Source organism: Petaurus breviceps, unplaced genomic scaffold (assembly GCF_028583685.1).
Source record: "Petaurus breviceps papuanus isolate PSGF00001 unplaced genomic scaffold, PetGlider_PUasm1.0 164, whole genome shotgun sequence".
Lineage (NCBI taxonomy): Eukaryota > Metazoa > Chordata > Mammalia > Diprotodontia > Petauridae > Petaurus > Petaurus breviceps.
This window is the reverse complement of record NW_027185735.1, coordinates 6236961-6264200: the sequence shown is the minus strand read 5'-3', so window position 1 is coordinate 6264200 and position 27240 is coordinate 6236961. Positions and strand designations below refer to the sequence as shown.

The 27240-nt window shown below is 36.3% G+C and overlaps 1 protein-coding gene across 4 annotated transcripts in view; it reads left to right on the top strand.

Moving 5' to 3' along the window:
- The window catches only part of RALGAPA1 (Ral GTPase activating protein catalytic subunit alpha 1), a 323542-nt gene that overhangs the window by 121943 nt on the left and 174359 nt on the right, over positions 1–27240 (top strand). For all 4 annotated transcript variants that reach the window (XM_069082259.1, XM_069082260.1, XM_069082261.1 and 1 more), the window contains 8 exons: positions 9463–9679; positions 13570–13746; positions 17313–17465; positions 21273–21466; positions 21613–21711; positions 22006–22161; positions 23141–23269; positions 26371–26496. In XM_069082259.1, the coding sequence (XP_068938360.1) occupies positions 9463–9679; positions 13570–13746; positions 17313–17465; positions 21273–21466; positions 21613–21711; positions 22006–22161; positions 23141–23269; positions 26371–26496 (1251 nt within the window). The remainder of the gene's footprint in view (positions 1–9462; positions 9680–13569; positions 13747–17312; positions 17466–21272; positions 21467–21612; positions 21712–22005; positions 22162–23140; positions 23270–26370; positions 26497–27240) is intronic.

Below are 27240 nucleotides of genomic sequence, written 5' to 3'. Positions count from 1 at the left end.
CTACAGTAGTAGAGGCAAAAGGTCTTCACCTTTCTGAAGCAGAATAATGGCCATCTGAGTGGAAAGAAAGGAATAGATTCATGCTAAAGATGTTGTGGAGATAGGATATGCTAGACTAGAGAGGGCAAGTGAGAGAAAAAGGAAAAGGATGCAGTAATGACTTTGAGGTCATTCCTTCATGATCAGAGAATGAGGCTGGTGACTTTGCACAGCCTTGCCTCGCTTAAATTCACTTCACTTGCCATGTCATGGCATCACCTCCTTGATGTCATAGTCCTCTTGAAGAATGAAGGGCAAACAGCAGCAGGTTCGGAGGAGGAATAGATTTAAGGGAAAATGTCATAGTCCTCTTTGAGAATGAAGGACAAACAACAATCTTTGTGCATAGAGAAGAAACTGGCCACTAGGGACCAAGTTTCTAGTTGGGCAACATGACTTCTCTCTCTCTCTCTCTCTCTCTCTCTCTCTCTCTCTCTCTCTCTCTCTCCTCTTTCTTTCTTTCTTTTTTAATTAATGCTTTATTAACTTTTGATTTACATCATTCGTTTGCGCCAGATTTCGAGTTACAAATTTTCTCCCTGTTTTTCCCCTACCCACTGCCCCAAAATAGCAGTCCCACAGGATATCCCCTCCTCCAATCTGCTCTCTCCCATATTTTCTCCCATACCTCTTTCGACTTTTCTAGTGGATCTCTATGCCCCAGTGCCTGTATATCTTATTTCCCAATTATATGTAAGATGGTATTAATAATAGTATATATATATATATATATATATATATATATATATACATACATATACACACACATATATATTTGAATATTTGATTTTAAAACTTTCAATTCCAGATTCATTCCCTTCCTTGTCACCCACCCTTACTGGGAAGATACGCAGTTCAGTATAGGTTGTACATGTGTGGCTAATGCAAAACAATAACATAGTAGATATATTGTAAAAGACTGACTGTTTTTCCCTGCCTCCTATCCCACCCCCCACTTGTTCTATTCTCTACTTTGATCCTGTCTATTTTCAAAAGTGAGTGCTTCCAACTTCCCTCCCCCCCAGCCTACCTTCTCTTCTGTCATCCCCCCTACTCTCCTGGAGGGTGAGATACCCTATTTAGTGTGTATTTCACTCCCTCCTCAAGCCAAATTCAATGGGAATAAGGTTGACTCATTCCCTTTTGCCTTCCTATTCTTCCCTTCCATTGTAACCATTTTCCCTTGCCTCTTCTGTATGAGATAGTTTACCCCAATCTGTCTCTCCCCATCTCCTCTCATTATATTCCTCTCTCACCTCTTAATTTCACCTTTTAAGTATCATTCCTTCCTGTTAAATTGGTCCTGTGCCCTCTATTTATGTATACCTTTAAACATATATACACACATTCACATATGTATTTATATGCCCATATATCCTCATATATAGACAAATATATATATATATATATATTTTTTTTCTAATCCCTTCAACTACTGAGAAAAGTTTCATCAGTTACAATTATTGTTTTTCCATGTAGGAATGTTAATAGTTCAACTTTGATAAATTCCTTATGATTCCTTTTCCCTGTTTACCTTCTCATGCTTCTCTTGCTTCTTGTATCTGAATGTCAAATTTTGTATTCAACTCTGGTTTTTTCAGCAAGAATGCTTGAAAGTCCTCTGTTGCACTGAATGACCATATTTTCCCCTGAAACATGATACTCAGTTTTGCTGGGTAGGTGATTCTTGGTTTCAATCCCAGCTCCTTTGCCCTCCAGAATATCATATTCCAAGCCCTTTGATCCCTCAGTGTAGAAACTGCCAGATCCTAGGTTATCCTGATTGTGTTTCCACAATATTCAAATTGTTTCTTCCTGGCTTCTTGTAATATTCTCTCCTTGATCTGGGAATTTCGGAACCTGGCTATAATATTCCTAAGAGTTTTCTTTTGGGGATCTTTTTCAGGAGGTGATCGGTGGATTCTTTCAACCTCTATTTTGCCCTCTGGTACTAAAACATCAGGGCAATTTTCTTTGAGAACTTCCTGGAGGATGACTTCTAGGTTCTTACTTTGGTCATGGCTTTCAGGCAGTCCAATAATTTTTAAATTATCTCTCCTGAATCTATTTTCCAGGTCAGTGGTTTTTCCTATGAGATATTTCACATTGCCTTCTATTCTTTCATTTGTTTGGATCTGTTTAACAGTATCTTGATTTCTCATAAAGTCATTAGCTTCCATTTGCTCCAGTCTAATTCTGAAGCAATGATTCTGCTCATTGAGCTTTTGAGATTCTTTTTCCATCTGGCAAATTTGGCTTTTTAAGGCATTCTTCTCCTCATTGCCTTTTTGGGGCCTCCTTTGCCATTTGAGTCGGTCTGTTTTTTAAGGTATTATTTTCCTCAGTCAGGCTGTTGACTCTCATTTCGTAATTTTCTTGCATTGTTCTCATTTCTCTTCCCAATTTTTCCTCCACTTCTCTTATTTGGTTTTCAAATCTTTCTTAAGGTCCTCTATGGCCTGTAACCAGCTTGTATTTTCCTTTGAAGCTTTTGGTGCAGGAGTTCTGACTTCACTGTTTTCCTCCTGTTCCATGCTTTGCTCCTTTTTGTCCCCAAAATAGGAGTGTATTGTTGGAATCTTCTGTCTGCTTTGTTTCCTTTGCCTGCTCATTTTGCCACTCAGTTACTTGACTTTGGGGCTTTTTGCCACAGTAGGACTCTGCCACCAGACAGGGGAGCTTTCGTCCCAAACGCTGGGGTTTTCTCAGCTGCCAGAGGTATTAGATGGGTGCCCTCTCTGAGGTCTCCACTTGCTCTGACAAGCTGGACACCCCAGAACCTCCACCCTAGACTGCAATCCAGATCCAAGCAGGTTAGAGCAAGATCTATTACCCCTCAGACTGGTGCTTGGTCCCCCTACACTCTGCAAGCCAAGAGCTGAAGCCACCACGTGGCACTGACTGGCTGTGCTGGCCGCTCAGTGGCTTTTTCCCCCGCGGGGGTAAAAGCCTCGCACTCCCACTTACTGGTCCCAAAGTCCAGACTGCACTGACCTCTCACTTTGTCCTTTGTGTCTATGTGTTGATAAATCTGGAAATAGCCACAGCTGCTGCTGATCTGGAGTCCCTCAGGCCAGCTGCTGGTCCGGCCCGCCCTGGGGCTAAAGTCTCAGCGTGGGGCTGGGCTTGGCTCCCAGAGCGCTGTGCTGGATTCCTGCCGGCCTGCCAGGCTGTCCTCAGCGGGAGGTTAGCTTCTCTGTGTCATTTTATGGGTTCTGCAGCTCCAAAGTCTTTTTTAGAGGCCCCTTTTTATATGGATTGGGGAGGGTGGAAGCCGGAGCTGTGGGAAGGTCGTGCTTCCACTCTGCCATCTTGGCTCCGCCCCCTTCTTTCTTTCTTTCTTAACCCCCTTCCTCTCTCCCTCCCTCCCTTCCTGTCTTTCTTTATGTTTTTCTGTCTTTATTTCTTTCTCTCTCTCTCCACATAGGGTATCACACCCTTTGCTGTTGGTGTTCTGCCCAAAGGGAATGTAAATTGGTTTTTTTCTCTTAAAGAAACCTTAACCCCAAATCACTCTTGCCCTATACCAAGCCTTATTTGGATGATGTTTGGGCCCTGATTGGCTCAGAATGAATGTAAATAACAGTTGCTTCTGTTTTGGCCAGAAGCCTGGAGGGTCTTCCCCTCCCAGATCTAATTTTTTTAAGAGGCCTTTCTTTGCTTCATTTTTTTTTAAAGCCTTAATCACTGAATGGGAACTGGCTCAGGTGAACTGAGACCTGTTAAAGACCTTAGCTTGAAAAGGCCAAGGTTTTTCACTGCATCCTGGTCCATCTCCAGCTGTCCTGATCCATATCCGACCACTGGACCCAGATGGCTCGAGAGGAGAAAGTGAGGCTGGTGACTTTGCACAGCCCTCCCTCACTTAAATTCAGTTCACTTGCATATCATGGCATCTGATGTTATGGTCCTCTTCAAGAATGAAGGCAAACAGCAGCAGGTTTGGAGGAGGAACAGACTTAAGGGAAAATATAAATTTTGTTTTGGCCTCTTCAATTTGATTCAGCTGACAATGTGGACCTGGAGTTTAGTACAGAGATTAAAACTGGCATTATAATCAAGTGCTATAGGACCATAAATTTAGAGTTATGTGTATAGGGATAATGACAGCACAAGAGAATCTTTCTAGCAATTGGATTGTCAGGAGGATGACAGACTTTTAAAAGTCAGACAAGGCCTGAGAATGTTTTTTAGACTTGTAAGAAAGCAGGGAAAGAGTCTGTTCATAAGGGGAAAGGAGTACTGTAAGGGGGAATTATCTTGGAGGAGATGAACTTAAGGTGAACATAAGACCACTCTTTAACAAGGAGAATGACCACCACTCCCTGAGAGACAGAGAAAGGAGGAACTGAGCTTGATGTAGAGGGGTTTTAAAGAAAAGGGAAAGGTGAATGTGTTAGTTTCTGTTTTCTGAGTGAAGTAGAGATAAAGTTCTCTGCTGCATTGGAGGTAGAGGTGGGTACATATAGTGGGCTCAAGGAGAGACATGAAGTTTTGGAATAAAATGCTTTAGAAAGATTGTGATAGCTATTCAGTCAGTCATGAAGCCTTTAAGTGTCTGTTATGTGCCATGCATTATGCTAAATCCTTGGTATAGAAAGAAAGACAAAAGATAGTCCCTGTTTTTAAGGAGTTCATAGTCTAAAAAGGGAAGCAACATGCAAACAACTGTACAAACTAATTATATACTGGTTAAATTGGTAATAGTCTCAGAAGGAAGGTACTACGATTAAGCAGGATGAGGAAAGGCTACTTGCAGAAGGTTGGACTTTAAATAAGACTTTAAAGAAGCCAAGAAAGCCAGGAGGCAGAGGTGTGGAGGGAGGATGTTCAAGCGTGAAGGACAGCCAGCAAAATTGCTCTGCATAGGGAGAATGGAGTATGCTGTCTTGGCTACAGAAAGGTACTCCATGTCACTGGATAAGAGTACACAGAGGGAAGTGAGATGTAAGAAACCTAGAAAGGTAGGATGGAGACAGGTTATGATGAGCTTTGAAAGCCAGATTATTGGATTTCATATTTGATCCTGGAGGTGATAGGGAATTACTGGAGTTTATTGATTGATTGTGTTTGTGTGTGTGTGTGTGTGTGTGTGTATACATGCATGCCATGGTTAGACCTACACTTTACGAAGATGATTTTGATAGCTGAATGAAGGATGAATTGGAAAGGAGCGAGATTTGAGGCAGAGACCAGCCAACCAGCAGGTTATTATAATAGTCTGAGAATGAGGTAGTGAGGACTTACACCAAGGATGGTTGTAGTGTTAAAGAAGAAAAGAGAGCATAGCAAAGAGATATGAAGGTAGAAAACCAAGAACTGGACATTTGATTGGATATGGGAGAAGAGTGAAAGAGAGCAAGGAGTCAAAGATGGGGGGAGGTGGTATTCTTGACTATAAAATTCAAGGTGTAGAATAAGAGGATTTCTATGTACTAATGAAAGTTCTAATCAACTTAGGTAAATAAATTTGTAGTGGATCTGGTTAGCATTGTTTTACGACTTTCACCAGCAGAATTTACTGTTTTTAATGAGGAATGGAAGGGGCAATGATTAAGCTTTGAGGACTGTGTCTATTTCAAATGGTTAGCCATAGGGGTTGAGACTGAAAGGAGGAAAGGGAATCCAGAATAGGGATAGAGGACTGGGAGAAGAAGACAGTTAATGGCTAAAGGTTGTGGTGAAACTGAGGAATGTGACAGCAGCTCTTGTAACTCCTCATAAGTTAGTTAACTCAGTACACCAGCAGCCATGGTGAAGGGACTCGTAGTTGGCATTAGTTTTGGTACCATTTATGCCTGTTTTTCAACATGGAAAAGTGGAGGTATTTCTAAAACAAAGGAAACATGGCTTCCCCAAGGTATGGCATCTTCACTGACCCAGAATTGCTGATTGATTATGCCTCAAAGAATCAAGTTGCAGTGAAATTCATCAGTACAGTTTTTTTATGCCAAATATCTAACTAGTCACAGATTCGATGATGTAGTTATATAATCCAACATGAAGCATTGTCCTTTCATGGTAGTAAATGATTCAGGCTAAGGTTCAAGTGGAATACCAGAGGGAAACCAAAAGTTTTTTATCCAGAGGAAATATCTTATGAGGTTTTGACAAAGACAAAAGAAATTTCTGAAACATACATATGGGAGACTTTTACAAATGATGTGATCACAGTACCAGCCTAATTCAGTGATTCCCAATATTGGATCAGCCATCAAAGATGCTGGAACCATCATAGGTGTCAATATGACAAATCATAAATTATCTAACTATTATTGCTATTGTTTATGGCTTAAAGTAACTTCAGGCTGAGAGAAAGGTGTTGATTCTGACCTCAGGGATGGGCCCTTTGATATATCCATCTTCGCCATTGAAGATAGCATATTTGAAATCAAGTCCATAGCTGGAGGCATCAGCTCAGGTGGGGAGGGCTTTGACAACCTAATGGTCAGTCGTTTCATTGCTGAATTTGAGTGCAAGTACAAGAAAACAAGTGAAGACAAGAGGATGTTCTCTGCCTCTACAGCACTTATGAATACATAAAGCACACCCTCTCTTCTAGTTACCCAGGCCAGTGGTATTGAAGTTGACTTTCTCTGTGAAAGTTTTGACTTCCATATATCTCTCATCTATACCAATTTCAAAGAGCTGAATGCTGACTTTTTTCCTTGGCACACTGGACCTTTGGAAAAGGCCATAAAGGAATGCCAAGCTAGATAAGTGCTGAATCCATGACATTTTCAAGTGTAGTTCCACTTGCATCCCCAATATCTAAAAACTTCCATACTTTTTCAGTGTCGGGGAGGTGACTGAGAATATCAGTCTTGATGTTGCTATTATTTATGGTATAGCTGTCCAGGCTGCCAGCTTGTTTGGGCATGAATATGAGAATGTTTAGGATTTGCTTGTTGGTTACTGTTATGTAAATGGCTAAATTGGAATGAAGATGTAGGCCAGAGAGTAGAGGAAGCTGATGAATTGGGAAGCAAGAGTGTTCTAGGAGATGTTGATCTATATACTGATGTCCTTGAATCTTAAGGCAAGGGTCAGGGGGAGACAGGGAGAAGACAGTTATTCACATAAAGTACTTCTTGAAAAAAGACAGATAGGGAATAACTTGACCATGATCAATTGGTGTGACAAGGATCTTGACTGTATAATGGAATGAATTTCAAAGAAAGAATGGTTACTTAATGATGGTGACAAAGAGATAGTCCTTAAAAAAAGCTGTGTGCACTCATTGCTTCTGCTCTTCCTTTTAACTGCTTTGAGCCTTGTGCAGTGTGGTTTCTGACCTCATAATTCAACTGAAACTTTTTTCTAAAGTTAGCGGTCTTAATTACTACATCTAGTCCCTTTTCTCAGTTCACATTCTTCTTTACCTCTGCAACATTTGAAATTATTGTTGACTCTCCTCTCCTGTATATGTTCTCATCTTTGGGTTTTTACATTGCTGCTCACTCTTGCTTCTCCTCTTCACTGTTTGTCCTTCTCAGGCTTCTTTTACTGGATCATCATCTATATCATGCCTACTAATTAACTGCAACCCAAGGCTCATGCCCTATGTCTTAGTGACCTCATGAGCTTCCATGGGTTTGTCTTCTTTATGTAAATGGCTCTCAGACTCTGTGTGTGTGTGTGGGGGGGTGTGGGTGTATGTTTAATGGTAATGGAATTTGAAGATCTTCCCTGCGCCTTAATGGTCCTAAGGGAATTTAAAGATCTCCCCTGCCCCCTATTATGCCTAATATAATCACATGGAGCCTGTGATGGGAAGAATTTGCTGAACAGGTGGAGCAGAGCTTAGAGGAAACTGGGAGTTGAATGTAACCTCTTGGGACAAGAATTTTAGCAGGCACTAGCTATAAGAGAAGAGACTTTTTCCCCTTACCCCGAGATTTTGAGCCTCATTCATTTGAGGGGGAAATGATGGGTTGCTTGTACTCAAGGCCAACCCTAAGATATCGTTTTATGTGCTTATTTTCTGTTATTCCTGTTATATTGTTGTAAAGTTCTGTGGACACCAGTTACCCCCAAAGTCCCATTGACCTATGTGAGGGACATGGAAGATCTTGGGGCTGAATGTAATGGTAATGGTAATTTGAAGCTCTTCTCTGCATCTTAATAGGCTCAGTGTAATCACATGGAGCCTATGGGAAGAGTTTGTTTATTGGGTAGAGTAGAGGGGTGGAATAGAACCCAGAGGAAGCTGGGAGTCAGAGCAATTAAATTGGTGGGAGAGAGAGGACATAGACCAGAAGAGAGCTAGGCTTGTGAGTATTTGTTTATGGGAAGGCTTTGGGATGATGTGGCTGGCTACCTGCTGTATTATGGTGTATTAAATTCCTTGTTGCTATGATGGCTTTGGTTTTCTGGTGTTGGGATTTAGCTTTATGGTGTCTTGAATAAATGTTTTGCTTTTGTTCTATATGGAGAGACTATTATATTTTGTGATTCAGAACTACACCAGCATGTTCATAGTCACTGTCAGTTCTGTGAATATCAGGTTGGCACTACAGTATGTAGGCTAGATAAGTAAATGATCCATGACATCATCTTGGTGGGTGGTTCCACTTGTATTCCAAAGATCCAGAAACTTTGTGATTTCTTCAGTGTTAGGGAGCTGAGTAAAAGTAGAGTACACTATAGAGTATCTCTTTCTCTCTCTGGCACTCTCTCTGTCCATGTGTACATATACACACCTATGTATGTGTGTATATCACCTGTCCAAAACACTCATTATCTTTTCCACCAAACCTACTCCTCTGAACCCCATATAAACGGTTACAATATCTTGTTGTGTGCATCTCTACAACATACTCACATAGCTCGTACCTAGCTGTGTGACCCTGGCAAGTCACTTAAACCCTGTATTCCTCAGTTTCCTTCTTTAAAATGAGCTGGAGAGGGAAATGGCAAACTAATCCAGTATCTTTGCCAAGGAAACCCAAAATGAGGTCATGAAGAGTCAGACACAATTAAAAAACAATTGAACAATAATAGAATGATACTAATAAGTGATAGAATCAATATTTTATTTTGGTTATATTAGTATGGGAAAAATTCTACTCTCCATACCCTGCCATGGTGTTAAATTATCCTTATTTATTGGAAGGTTTGCCTGCAGGACAAAAGCCCTAGAGAGATCTACCCAAATGGAAAAAAGTCCACTGTTTACTATCCAAGATTTACCCTAGTTATCCTTTGAGAAGCTTATCACTAGAGAGTTGTTATCAAATGATAAAATATTTTGACTGGCAATTCATGAAGACTAGCTAATAAAATTGGATAGGTTCTAATCTAGTTCTGTGAAGAATATTCACACCATTTAAATCAGAGATCATTTTGAAATATCTTGGAAAAACTGTCATTTAATTGATGAGGATGGAAAATAGAACAAACATAATATTCTTTCATTTTCAGAATATGACAAGAAGAGGGAGCAGTCCAGGCAACCTTGAAGTCCCCAAAGACCTCCCTGATATACTGAACAAGCAGAATCAAATGCGTCCTATAGATGACCCAGGTGTGCCCTCAGAATGGACCTCTCCTGCCAGTGCAGGCAGCAGTGACCTTATCAGCTCAGATAGCCATTCTGATTCTTTCAGCGCTTTCCAGTATGATGGCCGGAAATTTGACAGCAAGTATCTGGTTTTCTGCTTAGCATTATACTTATCTGTTAATTTGTATTGTTTTCCCACTTAATTGCTGAGAACATGTCTACATAGCATATTATAAGTATGCTTTAGTTTTCAAAAGTATCATAAAGTGTTATACAGGGTATCCCAAAAGTCCTTGATTTGTTTTAAGCTATTAGCTGACATAGGCACTGCTATATACAGTCTGGGCATTCTAAATACTGGAAGAACATCTCACTTCATCAGTACTCTAAACACAGAAAGTGCAGTTCTTATCCTAGAAAATAAAAGTTGATTTAAATTTGGCAAAAAAAGAATAGGTTTAGTAGGAATGAATTAAGGGAAATATTTTTAAAAATAGGAAGTTATGATCAGTGAGAGAATTAACCTTAAAATGACACAAATATTTTTGTATATATCAAGGTCAGCTCCCACAGAAGTACTTCTCTTTGAATGACAATTTTTCCAAATGAAATTAATATGTTTCATTTTGTCAAAACTAGTTATTAAGTAAGTGTTAAAGACAGTGTAGCAGAGTAGATAGAGTACTGAATGAGAAAGACTTTGGAATTAGGGAGATCCTGCCAAGCTGAGATAGTATAAAGTAACCACTAAAATTTTTTTCAGTTGTAATATGTTAAGACTTGTGTCTTAGGAAGATTATTTTGGAAACTATTCCAAGTGAGTTATACTTTGCTTCCTATAACCTTATGTTATAGGAAGAGTATGGTATATAGGCACAGAGTATGGTAAAATCTTCAAAGGAGCAACTATCTTCCAAATATGATATATTGTGATATTCTAGTCAGAATTCAGGATCACTAAAAAAGTTCTGTAGTAGTGGTAGAAATTGAGACGTGATCATATAGAAAACTTTAGAGGTTGTTTTTTGTTATAACATCATAGCCAAAAATTATTCTGTCATTCTGCACTAATATAGTTGGCAAATTGAAATGAAAGCACTAGGGCGGCTAGGTGGCGCAGTGAATAGAGCACTGGCCCTGGAGTCAGGAGGACCTGAGTTCAAATCCAGCCTCAGACATTTAACACAAAAACTAGCCGTGTGACCTTGGGCAAGTCACTTAACCCTAATTGCCCTCCAAAAAGCAAAAAAAAAAAAATGAAAGCACTAAAAACCAGGTTTGCATGTATGACAGAAAACACCCCCAAAGCATCTCCCTGCCATGAATTTCTAAGAGTTTTACTCCATTGAATAAATTTCTGCTTCATGGGTCTTTGTCAAGGCTCTTGGGATTTGGGCACATTTCCTCTTATTATGTGTATTTTAGCACTACATACACACACACTTTATTTTTTGCTTTTTGGAGGGGGGAAGGTAAGACAGTTGGGGTTAAGTGACTTGCCAAAGGTCACATGGCTAGTTTTTGTGTTAAGTGTCTGAGGCTGGATTTGAACTCAGGTCCTCCTGACTCCAGGGTCAGTGCTCTATTTGCTGCACCACCTAGCCACCCCACATACTTTAAAATGTACAAACTTTTGTCATAAAATTTCAAGATTTAGACTTTATGCAAATTAACTTTATTGTAGGTATTGTAGGTTTCTAGGGTCATAACAATGTCTCTCTTGTTTCTCAGTCGTTCAGGAAGTAAGATTTTCTCTTTAGACCTAAGTCCACTAATCAATTCTATTCTTAAACTTCCATTAACAACCACATGTATTCTGTGTTTTACCTAGATTATGCCCATAGAATTATCTTTAATTGGTTACTCTCCACTTTATTTAAAAGTTCCAGGCTTTTCAACTCTATTTCAAAGAGTGCTTATATCCCTATTTCCTGTCATGTGGTTGTCTTCATAAAAAACATTACAAAGCCATTTCTGAAACTACTGTGGCTTTCACCAGATTTAGGTTTACTCTTAAATCTGTCGAAATATTTTATAGAATGGGGTTTTGCCTCACTATGTATCATCCTTCTTATGATTATTTGGGATCTCAAAATATTTTAAGCTGCATAGCAATTTATTACAAACCTTAAGGAACTTTATGGTAACTTACTAATAAGAAGGCACTCATTTTTTTTAAAAACCCAGGTTTTATTGATGTTTTTTGTTTTTCTACTACTGTTATTTTTGGGTAAACTCCCTCCTTAATCCCAGAAACCCTTCCCTAGTCATCCGTACCTTGGAACCAAGAAAAACAGTTGAGAAAAACCAATAGACGCATCAACCACATATCATATTGTGCATAACACTTTGTACCAATATTCCCCAGAGAAAAGTAGTGAAGTGCATTTCCATCTTTTCATGAGAGGTCGATTAGTCAATTTCAATTAAAACATTTTTTCTGTTTCATTTTAGTGTTCTGTTTTATTTACATTATGATGGTAATCACTGTGTATATTGTTTTCCTGGTTCTTAAGGTTGCATCATTTTCATATTCTCTGTTTTTCCTAATTGCTTATCTTTGTTTTTTATTAATAGTCCCTACTTTTCACCAGAAAGTAGGGAAACACATTTTCATCCTTTGGAATCAAAATTGGTCAGTTATAATTGTGCAATGTTCCACTATTAGTGTTAATTTCATTTACATTATTGTAATCACTTGTATATGTTTTTCTGGTTCTGCCTCCTTTCAGTTTATATCATTACATATATGTTTTTTCTTTGTTACTCTAAATTCCTTATGTTCACATCATCTTTTTCAGGGCAACAATATGCTGTTTTATTTATATGCCATAATTTGTTCCACCATTATTCAGTCAGTGAACACCCATTTTGTTTCCTTTTTTGTTTGTTTCCTTTGGGTTATGGCAAAAAAAGTGTTAGGAATAGTTTGTTATATGTATGGTTGTTTGTTGTTTTTTTTCTAGCATTTGACTTCCTTGGAGTAGATGCCCAGCAGTGGAATCTGTGGATCAAAGATTAGCAACAGTTCAGTGACTTGTATCACATCATTCAATTTTTTTCCTGAGACAGTTGTACCATATCACAGTTACACCAGCAATATGTTGATATGACTCTTTTCCCACAGCCCTGCCAACATTGACTCTTCCTGTTCTTTGTCATCTCTCAGCTTTCATAGAGTGAAGTAAAATAAAAAATTTTTTTTAATTACATTTTTTATGATTACTGATTTAGTACAGTCTTTCATATCATTGTTGATAGTTTGCAGTTCTTTTGAAAACTTTTGATATCGTTTGACCATTTTTTAAAATTAGGGAATGGCTCTTGATCTGATATAATTGTTATCACATGTTATTCATTTATTCAGTTATGTCTCTCTGTAAGTGACCTTGTATGGGGTATTCTTGGCAAAGATATTAGAATGGTTTGCCATTTCCTTTTCCAGTGGATTGAGGCATACAGACGTTAAGTGCCTTGCTCAGGGCAAGTGTCTAAATTTGTACATGAACTCCATACTTCCTAACTCCAGGCCTAGTACTCTATTCAGTGAGCCCTCTAGCTGTGTTTTTTTTCCTTTTATCAGATCTTTGATGCAAAGATTTTTTTTCCTAGTTAGCCTTTTTCCTTCTTATCCTAGCTTTGTTGATTTTGTTTTTGCAGAATCTGTTTAATTTTGCGTAGTTAAAATTATCAGTTTTCCTTATGATCTCTTTTTAAAAAAATTAAGAATTGTCCTCCTACTCATTGTAATGAAAGTTACTTCATTCTCTTCTAAAGCTTTTTATATTTGTATTTACAATTGAAATTGATTTGTGCGCTTTTCAGTTTTTCTAGCAGTTCTGGTTAAATTAGGGTATCTTTTCCCAAGTAGTTTATTTGAAGAGGTTTATCAAATCAAGTAGGTCTATTGAACTGAATCTGCTATCTACTCTATCTGATAATTTTTAATTCTCATCTAGTCTCTTCCACTCATCTGTTCTATAAATCATTAGTTGATTAATTTACCTTTGATTCTTTTCTGTTTATAGATTTTGGCTTTGGAGTTGATGCTGGGACATTATCTTCTACTGAAGTTGATGCAAGTTTAGGACATCAACAAAGTTCAGAAGAAGTAGATGTGGCAAGTTTAACTACATTGCACATAGATTCTGAAACAAGCAGTCTTAACCAACAGCCATTTTCTGCTGAAGTTGCAACTATTACTGGTACTACTGATAATATTTATATAGCACTTTAAGATTAGTGATGTACTTTACATATGTTAACATTTGACATGTAAATATATACTTGCATATATTATCTCATTTAATAAAGTTACTTGTGAATTGTTTACTATATACATACATACACACATAAATACACATTTGTTTGTTTTTTAAAGAAATTACCAATCCTAAGAAATTTTGGTTATGATTTTATTGAAGAGAGTAAAATTACCATTTGGAAATAGTTAATAGAAATATAATGAATGCTTTTTTTTCATTATCATGAATTGTCAGTCTAGGCTTTTTATAGAATTCCTCCACTGCTTATTCTCCTACCTTCTCTCATATCCAATTTGTTGTCAAGTTCTGTTAATTTTACCTTCTTGATATCTCTCCTATATGCCCCTTTCTGTTTTCTTGCATTGCTGCCTCCCTGATGCAGGGCCCCCATAATATAATGCCTAGACTATTGGATAGCCTGCTTAAGTCTCCCAGTCTCTTCCCTGTCCAGTCTATCCCTTCACTCAGCTGTCAAAGTGATCTTTCTAAAGTACAAGTATTACCATGTCATTCATTCCCACCCTATTTCCCCATTCAGTAAACTCCAAAGACTCCCTTTTACCTCTAGAATCAAATATAATATCCTTTGCCTTTCAGAGCCCTTTATAACCTGACTCCTTTCTAGCTTGTAAGAAGATAACACTTTCATACACTTTATTCTCCTCTGTATGCTCTGATCCAGTGACACTGGGTTCATTACAATTTTTTTATCTTGTAGCTTCCCTTCAAGTTTTAGCTGAAATACCATATTCTTTTTTCCAATCCCTCTTAATGCTAATGTCTTCACTTTGAAAGAACCTCCAATTTATCCTGTATGTATTTATTTGCATGTTATCCCCTCTATTAGAGTTGTGAGCTCCTTAAGAGCAGGGGCTATTTTTATCTTTCCTTTTATTCTCAATGCTTTCAGAATATCACCTGGCATATAGTGTCTAATAAATGCTTGTTAATTTTACTTGACTTCCTTGAAAATTCATGTAATTTGCAGAGGATATTGTCCAGTAGAGAAAGTCTATGCCTTACATAATAATACACCTAAAGGTCTTTGGTTAGTGTTCTTCTTAAGGCCTAAATTTTAGAATATATATATTTTTTCCTTAAATATATACACCGATCCAGTTCAACTACTCACTTTTTCAGTTGTTAGAAAAAAAGCTCAAATTTAGTTAAAGGTTAATATCAGTCCTTGGTGTAAATGGTTCATAAAGCATATATAGAATAATGATAAAAAGAAATTTAGTATGGAGAGACAAACTGGTGTAATTGGATAGAGAGCAGGCTTTGAAGCTGAAGTTCAGATCTCACTTCTGAGACATGTCAGTGACCCTGTACAGGTCACTTTATCTCTCAGTGCTCTAGACAACTCTGAAACAGGAAGTTGCAGAGAAAAGTGCTGACTTTGAATGAAAAGAGGTGTTTCCTCACATATGTTGTCTATATCAGTGAAGTTATAAGTATAGTTCTTATTTCTCTATTTAGGAAGAAACTAACACATATCCATTTTTATTGTTATTATTGAGTTTTCTGTCCTGACTCTTCATGACCCCATTTGGGGTTTTCCTTGACGTAGATGCTAGAGTGATATGCTATTTCCTTCTCCAGTTCATTTTACAAATGAGTAAATTGAGGCAAAGAGGGTTATGTGACTTGCCCAAGGTCACATAGCTAGTAAGTGTCTCATGCCAGATTTGAGCTCAGGAAGATGGTCTTCCAAGTTCTAGGCCTAGCACTATCCACTGTGCCACTTGGCTGCCCTTACATTTCGGTTTGGTTGATTCTAAAAAAAATGCAATTATCTTACCATAACCAACATACTCCATTGTAATACAAGCTTAAACTCTCTCAGCCCTCAAGACCTATAGATTTTGCTTCTTTAAAGGTTAAAATCCTATAATTGGAGATGGGGATGGGGATAGGGATGTGGTGGGAGGAGGGAAGAAGAAAAATAGTTGTAGGAGTGTCTTAGTAATAACAAAACAGCTATCCTGATGTTATGGACCTACTGCTGATATAATATGATGATAATTCCATCTAGTATTTTCCTTGGGTAAAATATATTTACAATATCTAAATAACTTAAATAATAGTTATTTGTCAAATGTATACATGCAAGAATACTTATTGTCTATGCTGGCATGTATATAAGCTTCATTATAGTTCTGTTTTAAAATCCAAATGCCAGAGTTAGAAGAGACCTCAAAGACCATGTAATCCATCTTTCCAGAGTGCTCCATTCTAGTAAGGGTTCTCAAGCAGAGATATTAGATGTTTTCTGCTTGTCCCTAAGGGACAGAACTAGAAACAAATACCAGGTTTCATATCTACCCTATCTTCTCATTCTCATTCCTATGGAGGACATAATTTGATCCAGCCTTATTTCAAAAAATAATATATCATATTCAGTGGAGTTTCTATTACATAGTTATTGTGTGACTGATAAATCAGACACCCACGTGTATGATGTCTCTGTAATCCCCCAGTTCAAAACTGCCTTTTCTGGTTGCCATTTCCCTACATTTATGATATCCCTTTATTAGAATCTTACTGAAAGCAGGGACTGTTTTATTTTTGGTATATATCCCCTGTGTTTAGGACAATGTTCATATTATGGTAGGTACTTAAAAATTTTTTTTAATATATTATTTTTCCCCAATTACATGTAAAAACAATTTTAATATTCTTTTCTTCAAATTCTGAGTTCCAAATTCTCCTTTCCTTCCTTCCCACCCTCTACATTGAGGAGGCAAGCAATTTGGCATCAGTTATGCCTGTGTAGTCAGATTCTACCGGTCTTTCTTTGGAGATGGATAGCACCTTTCATCATAAGTCCTTCAGAATTGTCTTGGATCATTGTATTGCTCAGTATAGCACCAATGTGATATCCCCAGGGCCTACAGCAGCTATGAATATGCCAGCATAATTCTGTATCGCAAAATAAAACAGACTCTCTGCATGGAAGACAGAACCAAAACATTTATTCAGACACCAAAAAGCTGAATCCCAAAACCAGAAAGCCAAATCCATCATAGTAACAAAGAAATCTATACACTATAACAGTGCAGGGGCACCACTATGCCTAAGCCTTCTCCCTGATAGGGCTTTCCCACAAATGAACACTCACAGCTCACTGACTGCTTCCTCTCTCTCCCTCAGCTCTCACTGCTCTGACCAACTTCTACTGGGCTCTGCTCCACTCTTCCTGCTCCCCACCCCTACTCAACAAGCTTCTCCCACCACAGACTCATGTGACTCAGACTTCCATGTGAGTCATATAGGTCACATGGGCCTATTAATGGATGGGAAAGATCTTCCCATTTACATTACCATTATGCTCAGAATAGCTAAATTATTCACAATTGATCTTCATACGATATCGCTGTTATTGTGTAAATGTTCTCCTGGTTCTTCTCATTTCATTTTGTATCAGTTCATGTAAGTTATAGCAGGCTTTAAGAACTTTAAAAGCTTGTTCATTCATTTATTTCCTTGTCCAATTTTATTTGCAGGTTCAGAAAGTGTTTCCCCAATCCATTCTGTTACGGGATCCAGATCACAGACACCATCTCCTGCTAATCTGAGTGCAGATCATATTGAACAGAAAGACCTGCAGTTGGATGAGAAGCTCCAGCATTCTGTTTTGCAAACCCCAGATGATCTAGGCAATTATTTGGAAATTAGAAATTTTCATTTTTTCTTTATCCCCTGCATTAGAATGAAGAGGTTGTTAGTAAAATAATGTTCTTTCAATTGAAGAACATATTTTATGATTAGTGCAATAGTCTTGGAGTCTTTAGGAAAGTTAAATTTTACCATAATATTTTTCTTCCTCTTTGAAAATGGCCTTGTCATTTATTTTAAACTGTGACTTAAAAAAGTCCTGCTGATTACCATTCCACATCTTAAATTTATTCCATTCTTCATACATATTAAATTATCCTTCTTTGGTATTTACTAATACAGGTAATCAATAATGTAGTACAGTTATTCTTACTAATACTTTGTGGTCATTTAGAACTATTTGATAGCTTTCCCTTATAAACAGAAAGTTGGCTTATTTACCTGGTTTTCAGTAGAAAAGCCCAAAGTCATGGTATTCTCCTTTGGTTGATTTTAATTCTTCAGGTTATCAGATTTTATCCAAAGGTTTTATAGAAGTGAATGTAGAGAGAAAGAAACTCACATTTTTAAGTGCTTTAAAGCTTTTAAAGCACTGTTCTCACAATTCCACTGTGAGGTATTACACATCTAATTATTCTGAGTTTGCAGGTGAGGAAATGGGGTCTCATAGAGGTTATTTGATTTGCCTAATATATATAATGATTTTCTTAAGGTCACATAACTATTAAATATCAGAGATTAGGGTCAAACTAGGTCTTTCCTAAGTCCAGAGGAATACAGCAATATAACAAAATGGAATAATTCCTGACAACCTTGGAAATTCTTATTGCTAAGAATCAGATAGGTAATTCTCAGAATATGTTAAATATGTACAATATTTAGTACATATTTTTAAATATGTACACATACAGAGTATCATCATCATCATGATCATGATAATAGCTAACATTACATAGCACTTACTATGTGCCAGTTACCATGCTAACCACTTTACAGTTATTATCTCATTTGATAACCACAACAACCCTAGGAGGTAAATACTATTTTATCCCCATTTTACAGATGAGGAAGCTGAGGCAAACAGGTTAAGGGACTTTCCCAGGGTCACCTAACTAGTAAGTGTCAGAGGCTGAATTTGAACTTAGGTCTTCCTGATCTAGGCCTACCACTATCCACTGCACAACCTAGCTGCCCCTAATCATAACATTCATGACAGTTGTGCTGTTGTCAGCATGCCAGAATTGTTTTTGAGAATATGTTGGATAATTCTGATAAAAGAAAAGATTGCTGCAAGTAACACAGAATCTGACCACGGTAGTCGTGGAATATACTTGCTCTACTAACAAAATAAAAGGAAATTTAATTCCTGCATTGGTCAGTCAGTTACTCTTAACATTAGGTTAACTCTCAATTCCCTAGGACATAATTGTCTTCTTCATTATTTCATTGTGCTTCTTGCTTCTCCTTTAAAAAAAAAAAAATCTGCCCTTTAATTGCTGCACTGTTTTATAAAGTTGTTGATGAGTCAACAGAATTGAAATCTATGGTTTTAGAGGAACTTTAGGAGGCTTATTTATGATTTTATCCAGAATCTTAGCACTTCCCTCTTGGTCTTTTCATTTTTAATTAAAAACAAAAATTTGAGTCATTTGTCAGTTAAGGGTATTAAAGTATGATTCTGAGATTTGTAATGATCATTAGGAACCATGCCGCTGTTTAAATATTTCTTCTAGTTCTGTAGTATATAGAATAGGTGTGCTTCAGTAGTGCATCGCAGCATCGAACCTGCTGTTTATTGTTTTTAATATTATTCTTGCAATGTGACAATGTAGGATCGTTTTGAAAATTACCTCTAACTTCTTTAATTGGGAGGAGGAAGTCTTTTTTTGTTTGTTTGTTTTTGGAGGGCAATTGGGGTTAAAAGTAACTTGCCCAAGATCACACGGCTAGGTTTTTTTGTGTGTGTGTTAAGTATCTGAGGCCGGATCCGAACTCATGTGCTCAACTCCGGGGCCAGCACTTTACTTACTGCGCCACCTAGCCGCCCCCTAGGAGGAATAGTCTTTAAAGATTTAAGTGATTTAAGAAAATGCAAGGAAAAGGGCAGTCATGCTTAGTTTGTAAGGGCATGCCTATTAAGCTAGTTGGCAAGGTATCCTGAGCATCAGATAAACTGTACAGCCCACAAAGAGTTCATTTTAGGGGCGGTTAGGTGGCACAGTGAATAAAGCACTGGTCCTGGAGTCAGGAGGACCTGAGTTTAAATTCAGCCTCAGACATTTAACACAAAGCTAGCTGTGTGACCTTGGGCAAGTCACTTAACCCCAATTGCCCTGCCTTCCACCCTCCAAAAAGCAAAAAAAAAAAAAAAGTTAATTGTAGAAATGTCCTGTATATAAAACTTTTAAAGGGAATTTTCTCATTTTCTTATCAACCTATTACTCATTACTGGTGATGGTTTTATTTGAGTAATCAGTCCAGGCTTTCATTATTGGTGATAGTTTTATTTGAGTAATCAGTCCAGGCTAAAGCATTAACAATTTTACTGATAACAGAGGGAGAAAACAAAAAACCATAAAGCTTGGTAGGGAAAATGTGTCATGTTGGAAATGAAAGAATCTACATCTTAGGAAAAATAAGAATAATTATGTAGTATGTGATATGTAAAGGTCAGATTATAACTATTTCCAAAAGTATACAGTTTTTATTTTTCAAGAATACAAGGTCAGTAATTTTTAAGTCATTGACCAGTTTCCAACAAATAGAACAAAAGAACATTGACTTAGACTGTAAGCAGCAGAAGTAATTTGTTACATGTAAGGAGGAATAACTGTGACAGTAAAAGGTATAGAATTTCCTTGTAACTACATTCAATCAAAATAAAAAAAGTTCAGGCCTGTTAAATAGCTTGATGTAAATAGTGTACATGGTCCTTTGGTCTTTAAGATATTAACAATTAGAACTGCACTAAGACTTCTGGGACACTTTAAATATAGAAATTTATACTGTTTTTAAAATTTTTTTGCAGATTTTTCCAAGCTTTAATTGCATTAAAAATACCATTGATATATGCATTAACAACCCAATTATAGTACTAAAATTATGCATTATTTTTCTTTGAAAATATTTTTAAAATTAGCCAAAGAATAAGTATAATAATAAACATACATATGTGTGTATATGTATGCATACATACATGTACCTATTTATACCTACACACACACACATAAATGCTTACTATGGACCAGACACTGTGCAATGCTATTTTTATGATGAAACTAAGGCAAACATAATTGGTTTGCCCAGAGTCACATAAAGTTAGTGTCTGAGGCTGCATTTGAATTTATTCTTCCTGATTCCAGTCCCAGTGTTTTATTTAACCTAGTTGCTACAATGAGTTGTAGTCATTTGATGCTTTTAGACTTTTAGGGTTAATTCTAGAATAGAGAGATTATTTAACCACATGTAAATAGACTGATAGGCTAAGATTGTAGCTCAGAGTTGATGGAAAAAAGTAAGAAATGATACATAAACTGTTATTTATATAAATCTGTTCTTAGATTATTTCTGAAGTTTTCGTTATTTTTGAAAGTAGAAATTTATCTACATCATGCTACATCATAAAAGAGGATTTGAGTATAATGTTTCTTAAAACATCCAACTAGTTCCTTTTTCAGGTGAATAGAAATATTTCATTGATGAGTTAGTGACCTGAATTAAGAATCAAGCAAATGATGATCATTGTCTTTCTTATTATCAAGATAGTTGACTTCCGTTTTCTTTGTTGTGTTTTTTCCTCTTAAAATTCACAGAAATTTTATTTACAGTATTGTTGTATTAACTTCTAGAAACAAGTGAGTTCCCATCTGAATGTTGCAGTGTGATGGCAGGAGGTACTCTCACAGGATGGCATGCAGATGTTGCTACTGTAATGTGGAGAAGAATGCTAGGCATTTTGGGAGATGTTAACAGTATTATGGATCCTGAAATACATGCTCAAGTGTTTGATTACTTGTGTGAACTTTGGCAGAATTTAGCCAAGGTAAATGAGGGGAAAAGGGAAGGTGAGATAGGAGAGTTCATCATATAGAAAAAAAACAAAAGATCCTTTGCTTGTGAAATTAATAATGCACTACAGAATTGAAAAAAATTTATAATTCTATTTTTTACCCTTTTAAAAAATTACAGATTAGAGATAATCTTGGCATTTCAATTGATAATATGACCTCACCCTCTCCACCAGTTTTAATACCTCCTCTGAGAATCCTTACTCCTTGGCTTTTCAAGGTAAGTTATGTTTTGACTTTTGAAATAAATAGCTGATCAATATTATAAGTCTCTCAAACCTTATAAGTAGATATATTTCACTGTTCTTTTTCTATAACATTTCTTTTTCTAGCTAGTTATTTTTGATAGTACTGACTATGCAGTGTGGTCAAAACTATGTAGAAACTGGTATAAGTTAAAGCAATTAGAATTAAAAGCACTTATTAGATAGAAATATTTAGTTGCACTTAAATAGATATTTTTACTCCCTTCTCCATTTTTCTTAGAAATTTAAAATTAACTTTTTAATTGTAGGCAACTATGTTGACTGATAAATATAAGCAAGGCAAATTACATGCCTATAAACTTATTTGCAACACAATGAAAAGAAGACAAGATGTATCGCCAAATAGAGACTTTTTAACACACTTCTATAATATAATGCATTGCGGACTACTCCATGTTGATCAGGTAAATTTATACTTTCTTAGAAATCCCATCCATTTATGTTTGATTCTTGATTCTCTTTATTTTTTTTTATGAATTAATATTTTAACTAGCTTTTGAGATGGTTTCATTTTCATTCTTTTCACAGAAATTTTATTTTTATTGTTCAGTGTTGAATGTATTAAATGTATTGACACATTTAATGTGTATTACATATTAAAAGTTGATTACTTGTTACTAAAAAAAAGGAAAGAAAAATACTTTCTGAACACTGCATGTTCATCTACTGGTCCAACAATTTGTACACTCAAATTTAATTTTATAATAAATTCTAAAATAAGTTAACTCAGTATTGCTGGAATTACAGGTAGAATTGCAGTTTGTGACTGTTAAAATAACTAAATATATATAACTAAATCAACTTTAACAACTAATTTCAGTGCCAACCTGAAAGTGGAATGAATTCATTGCTAAGTTGAGAGCTTTCCCCCACATTTCTCATATGGGGTCTCTTTGCAAAGACCTGAGATTTCTAAAGTAGCTAGCTTCCTTTGAGTTTCAGAACTTAAACTTATTACTTAAAATTGTACATAGAAGTAAATGGGACCAGGAAATTAGTTTGTGCTTCACAGTCTTAGAGAAAGTGCTCTATTATATCTTGTACCCACTTCTAAAATATTCTGTAGGTGTAGAATATAAAATTTGCTGTAGGGGTAGAATCATCCTAGATCATTTAAAATATTAATTTTTGGTCCTGCTTTCCTCTAAGCATATAATATCAGGAATTGCTCTTTTGGGCAAATGAAAATTGACCTTGTTAAATACTATTTAAATTCAGTTTTCCAAAGACCTAATTTAGTAAAACAGAGTATAGAAATTGTTTTTGTTTATGTATTTCTCATCTTATTCAGTTTTAAGCTTCAATGAGTAACTGATAATAAATATGTTTACATGTTTATGTGTATGTAATACCTTTTTCCTCTTTCCTATTCTTCCTCTTAAGGATATTGTTAATACAATCATTAAGCACTGTTCCCCTCAATTTTTTTCACTTGGTTTGCCTGGTGCCACAATGCTTATTATGGATTTTATCGTAGCAGCTGGTAGAGTAGCTTCTTCAGCATTTCTTAATGTAAGTATGCAGGTGTTTTTTTTTTTTCTTTAGATTTCAGCAAAGTTTAACCAAACCTTAACTAATTGGAACCCACAAATAAAAAAGTTTCTATCACCTGGAGTTCACCAGAACTTAAAGTTTAGGTCACTTCCCTTCAGAATGAAAACTTAAGAAGTTCTTATGTTCAAAGAAAAACTGTTATTGATTAACAGACCAGGGAAACGTCTATTTAAATTGTGTTTCGATACCATGAGCACTAATGCACAAATGATGAAGGAAGCTGAAGTGAAGAGAGGAAGGTTAAAAGATGGGTATAGCCAGGTGGAAGAGGGAGGCAGGAAGCAGTGGTAAGACAACACAGAAAAAATATATAGAGGTGTTCTAAATAAGAGAACAAAAGTGGAAGAGTAGAAGTATTAGTACATAAGCTACAGAAGAAAGCTACATATTATACTCTGTGCTTTATAAGAGTATAAGGCAGCCTATAATTATGACTTCCCTTCTTCCAAAAAGAAATACATAGTGAAAAGCAAAGGAGAATTAAATGCATATTTAGACCAGTTTTTTATATCTTGTATATCTAGAATATTCTAAGCTCTTTATTAGTTTTGTGCCCTTGGGCAAATCACTTAATCTCTAGGCTTCAGTTTCCTCATGTATGAAATGAATGAAATGTATGAAATGAAAGGATCAAACTATTTAACCTGATCCTAAAATCCTATAATTCTATTTTTGGATGGAAAAATTGTGTATCTGCCATGAACATTATGTTCAATATTGTAGACTTGAGCAGGGAAAAAGTAAACCTCTAACTGCTGTGTGTGTGTGTGTATGTATATATATATATATATGTATATATATAAATATCAACTGATATTGTTACTATAAGAAATTCTTTCTAACCTGGAATATATGATAAAAATATTTTGATACTTTTATGATAAAATATTTTTATGATAAATTTATTTTGATAGCTTTATTTTAATATAATTTGTTTTATTTGTAAACTTATATAGTTTATTATACACATTTAAAAACATTATTTTGAAAGGAGCTGTAAAAATGGGGTACTAGTAAAAGCTTCAAGAGGAGAATAAATTTGAAGTGGGCTTTAAAAATAGGTAGGATTTCTGAATCTTTCATCTGCTATAGGGGGAAGGTAGCAAAAATGGCATGAACAAAGACCCAAAACAAGAAAGAGCTAGGAGTGTCCAGGAAGTGATGAGTAGTTCAGTTTGTCTAGATGTAAAGTATGTGACAAGAACTATTTGCATTTAGGATTGCAACTCTAGGTTGGGACTAGATTGTGGAGGGCCCTTAAACAAAAGACTGAAGAGTTTAAACTTTAGTGAGTAAATACTGGTGAGTCCTGGAAGGCTTTTGAGTAGGGGAATAAGTCTTTAAATAGCACTTTAGTAATACTATTCTAGTGTTTAAAATGGATGAACCATTAGGAAATCTTTGAATTAGGTGTAACTTGAAGTGTGATAATAATCAGTGTGGAGTGGGTACAGTCATACACATGGATTTATTTCATAAAAATAAATCTTGGGGTGGTCAGGTAGCACAGTGAGTAAGAGTACCGGCTCCAGTCTTGAGAAGACCTGGAGATCGAATCCCGGGCTCAGACACTTAGCACCCACCCAGAAACACCTGGCCGTGTAACCTTGAGCAAGTTACTTAACCCCAGTTGCTTACGGGCGGCCAGGTGGTTCAGCGAGTAAGAGCCACCGGCTCCAGTGTCGGGATGACCTGGATCAAATCTGAGCTCAGATACTCAACACCACACCCAGAAATAATAACTGGCCGTGTAACCTTGAGCAAGTTACTTAACCCCAATTGCTTTAAAAAAAAAAAATAAATAAATCTTATGAAAACTGGGAATAGGAAAAATTACCAAGGCAGACAGTATAAAAAGAGGTGACCCAAAGTACAATTTTGGGGAATACTTATATTTTGAGTGTAGAAAGAATAAAAACTATTTGTTAGGAGAAGAACCAGAATGGTTTATTGCGCACAAAGCCAAAGATTCAGAAAGTTTCAAGGAGTGAATAATCAATAGTGCCCATCGTCATAAAAGGACAAGGAAAATGAAAGACTGAAAAAAAAGTTTCACTGAATTTGGATATTAGCTTGTCACTAGTGATGGTTTCAGGAACAAGATTGGGGGATAGAAGCTACAGTCTGAGGAGCAGCAGAATATCCAAAGGACAATGAATTCTGTGGTGCTAGCTAGATCTCTAAAGTGGCTGACCACTTTCATGTCCAGGCTGGGATGGTAAGGTGAATGAAAACCATACTTGATGGATGGAGAACCATAAGAGCTGAAAGACTGGAGGTTTTGATGAGGATAAAGAACAGCTATTGAGTGACAAATGATTGAGGTGTGACAAGTCATGTTTTGGTGACTAAAAAAGGAATTTTAAGAATTTGATTACAAAAAAAAAATGAGATGACCTAGACAGCTAGAAGTTCAAGGTCTGAAGTTTTATACACAAAAAAAAATTTTCTTTCATGTAGAATAGCTTATAATAGATAAATTAAAATCTCACAGCATATATGGCATTCCATAGGGGAAGATTTTTATTAGAAAATTGTCTTAAAGTATACTGATGATGGTCAAAATAATAATCATAGCTGCTATTTCTAACATAGGGTTCTGTAAACCATTTTGTATCTATGGTCTCATTTGATTCTTGTAAAATCCTTGTTCTTATTATCCCTATTTTACAAATGAGGAAATTAAAGTTCAGAAAGATTTCTTGAGGTGCCCAAGATCATATGGCTAATAAATGGTAGAGGTACAGGATTTGAACCTCAGTCTTTTGAATTTAATTGTAGTGTTCTTGCCATTTGTATCAAGCTGTTTTGCTACAGCTATATTCATCATTGAACATATGTAGGTGAATGAATATATATTTTATTAAGATTGTTAAAATTATAATTATAGCTTAAATATTTGGGCATGGTTTACCCTTTAGAATTTTTGTGTTGTGTAATTCAGATTCACTTCTACATGTTTTGTTACAGAGTACAGCATTGACCTGAATGTTTTTTTTTCTTAATACATACTAATACAATTAAATGTATTTTTCTTTTCTGGATTATCTGATATTTAGGCACCAAGAGTAGAAGCACAAGTTCTGCTGGGGTCCCTTGTCTGCTTTCCCAATTTGTATTGTGTACTACCAGCTCTTCATCCAAACATGCCTGATATTGCTATGTCTCAGTTCACAGATGTTAAGGTGAGCTATCTATCAATCAGATCCACAGACATTTTTAAAAGTTGCTACCTTAAATAAGACATTTAATCATTAAATTAACTGTAAAGTTGTCGTGTTTCATTGATATGAATAGTTCTTATTCTTTCTATTATTTTTAAGAATCTCCAGGAGTGAGGAATCTGTGACCTCAAGGTCGCAGGTTCCCCACCCCTGACTGTAAAAAAAAACCTTATTTTGTGACCTTGGGCAAGTCACTTAACCCCAGTTGCCCTCCAAAAAGCAAAAAAAAACCCAACCTTATTTTGAAGTTTATCATGTACTCTCTCTTATGGAGAATAAGCATCAAAGCCTTGAGGACTATTCTGTGTATCCTCTGCATAAAACTGATTTTCCACAGCTGCATTTATGGTTCAAGTTGCTTTGAAAATAACTTTTCTTGGCCCAGATTTATCTTTCGGGATTATTCAGGGGTTGTGGAAGATTTCTCCATAGTAGCTGTATGCCCAATGTCAGATACAATCCTGCCTTTGAACAGTGCATCAAGGCCTACATATGCTAGAGAATACTTTCTCCAAGCAGAATTCTAGTCTGAATATTAGTAGCCCAAAATTTCCAAAGGCTAGCAACTGTTAGAGGTTACACTAGCCATAGTAGTTGTCAAAATAATCTTTTGCAGGGCTGTGTAGGCTTCCAGGATACTGAGAAGAGGTAAAAAAGCAGAAATTACTCAGGTGCCAAGAAAACAAATTATAAAATGACTTACTG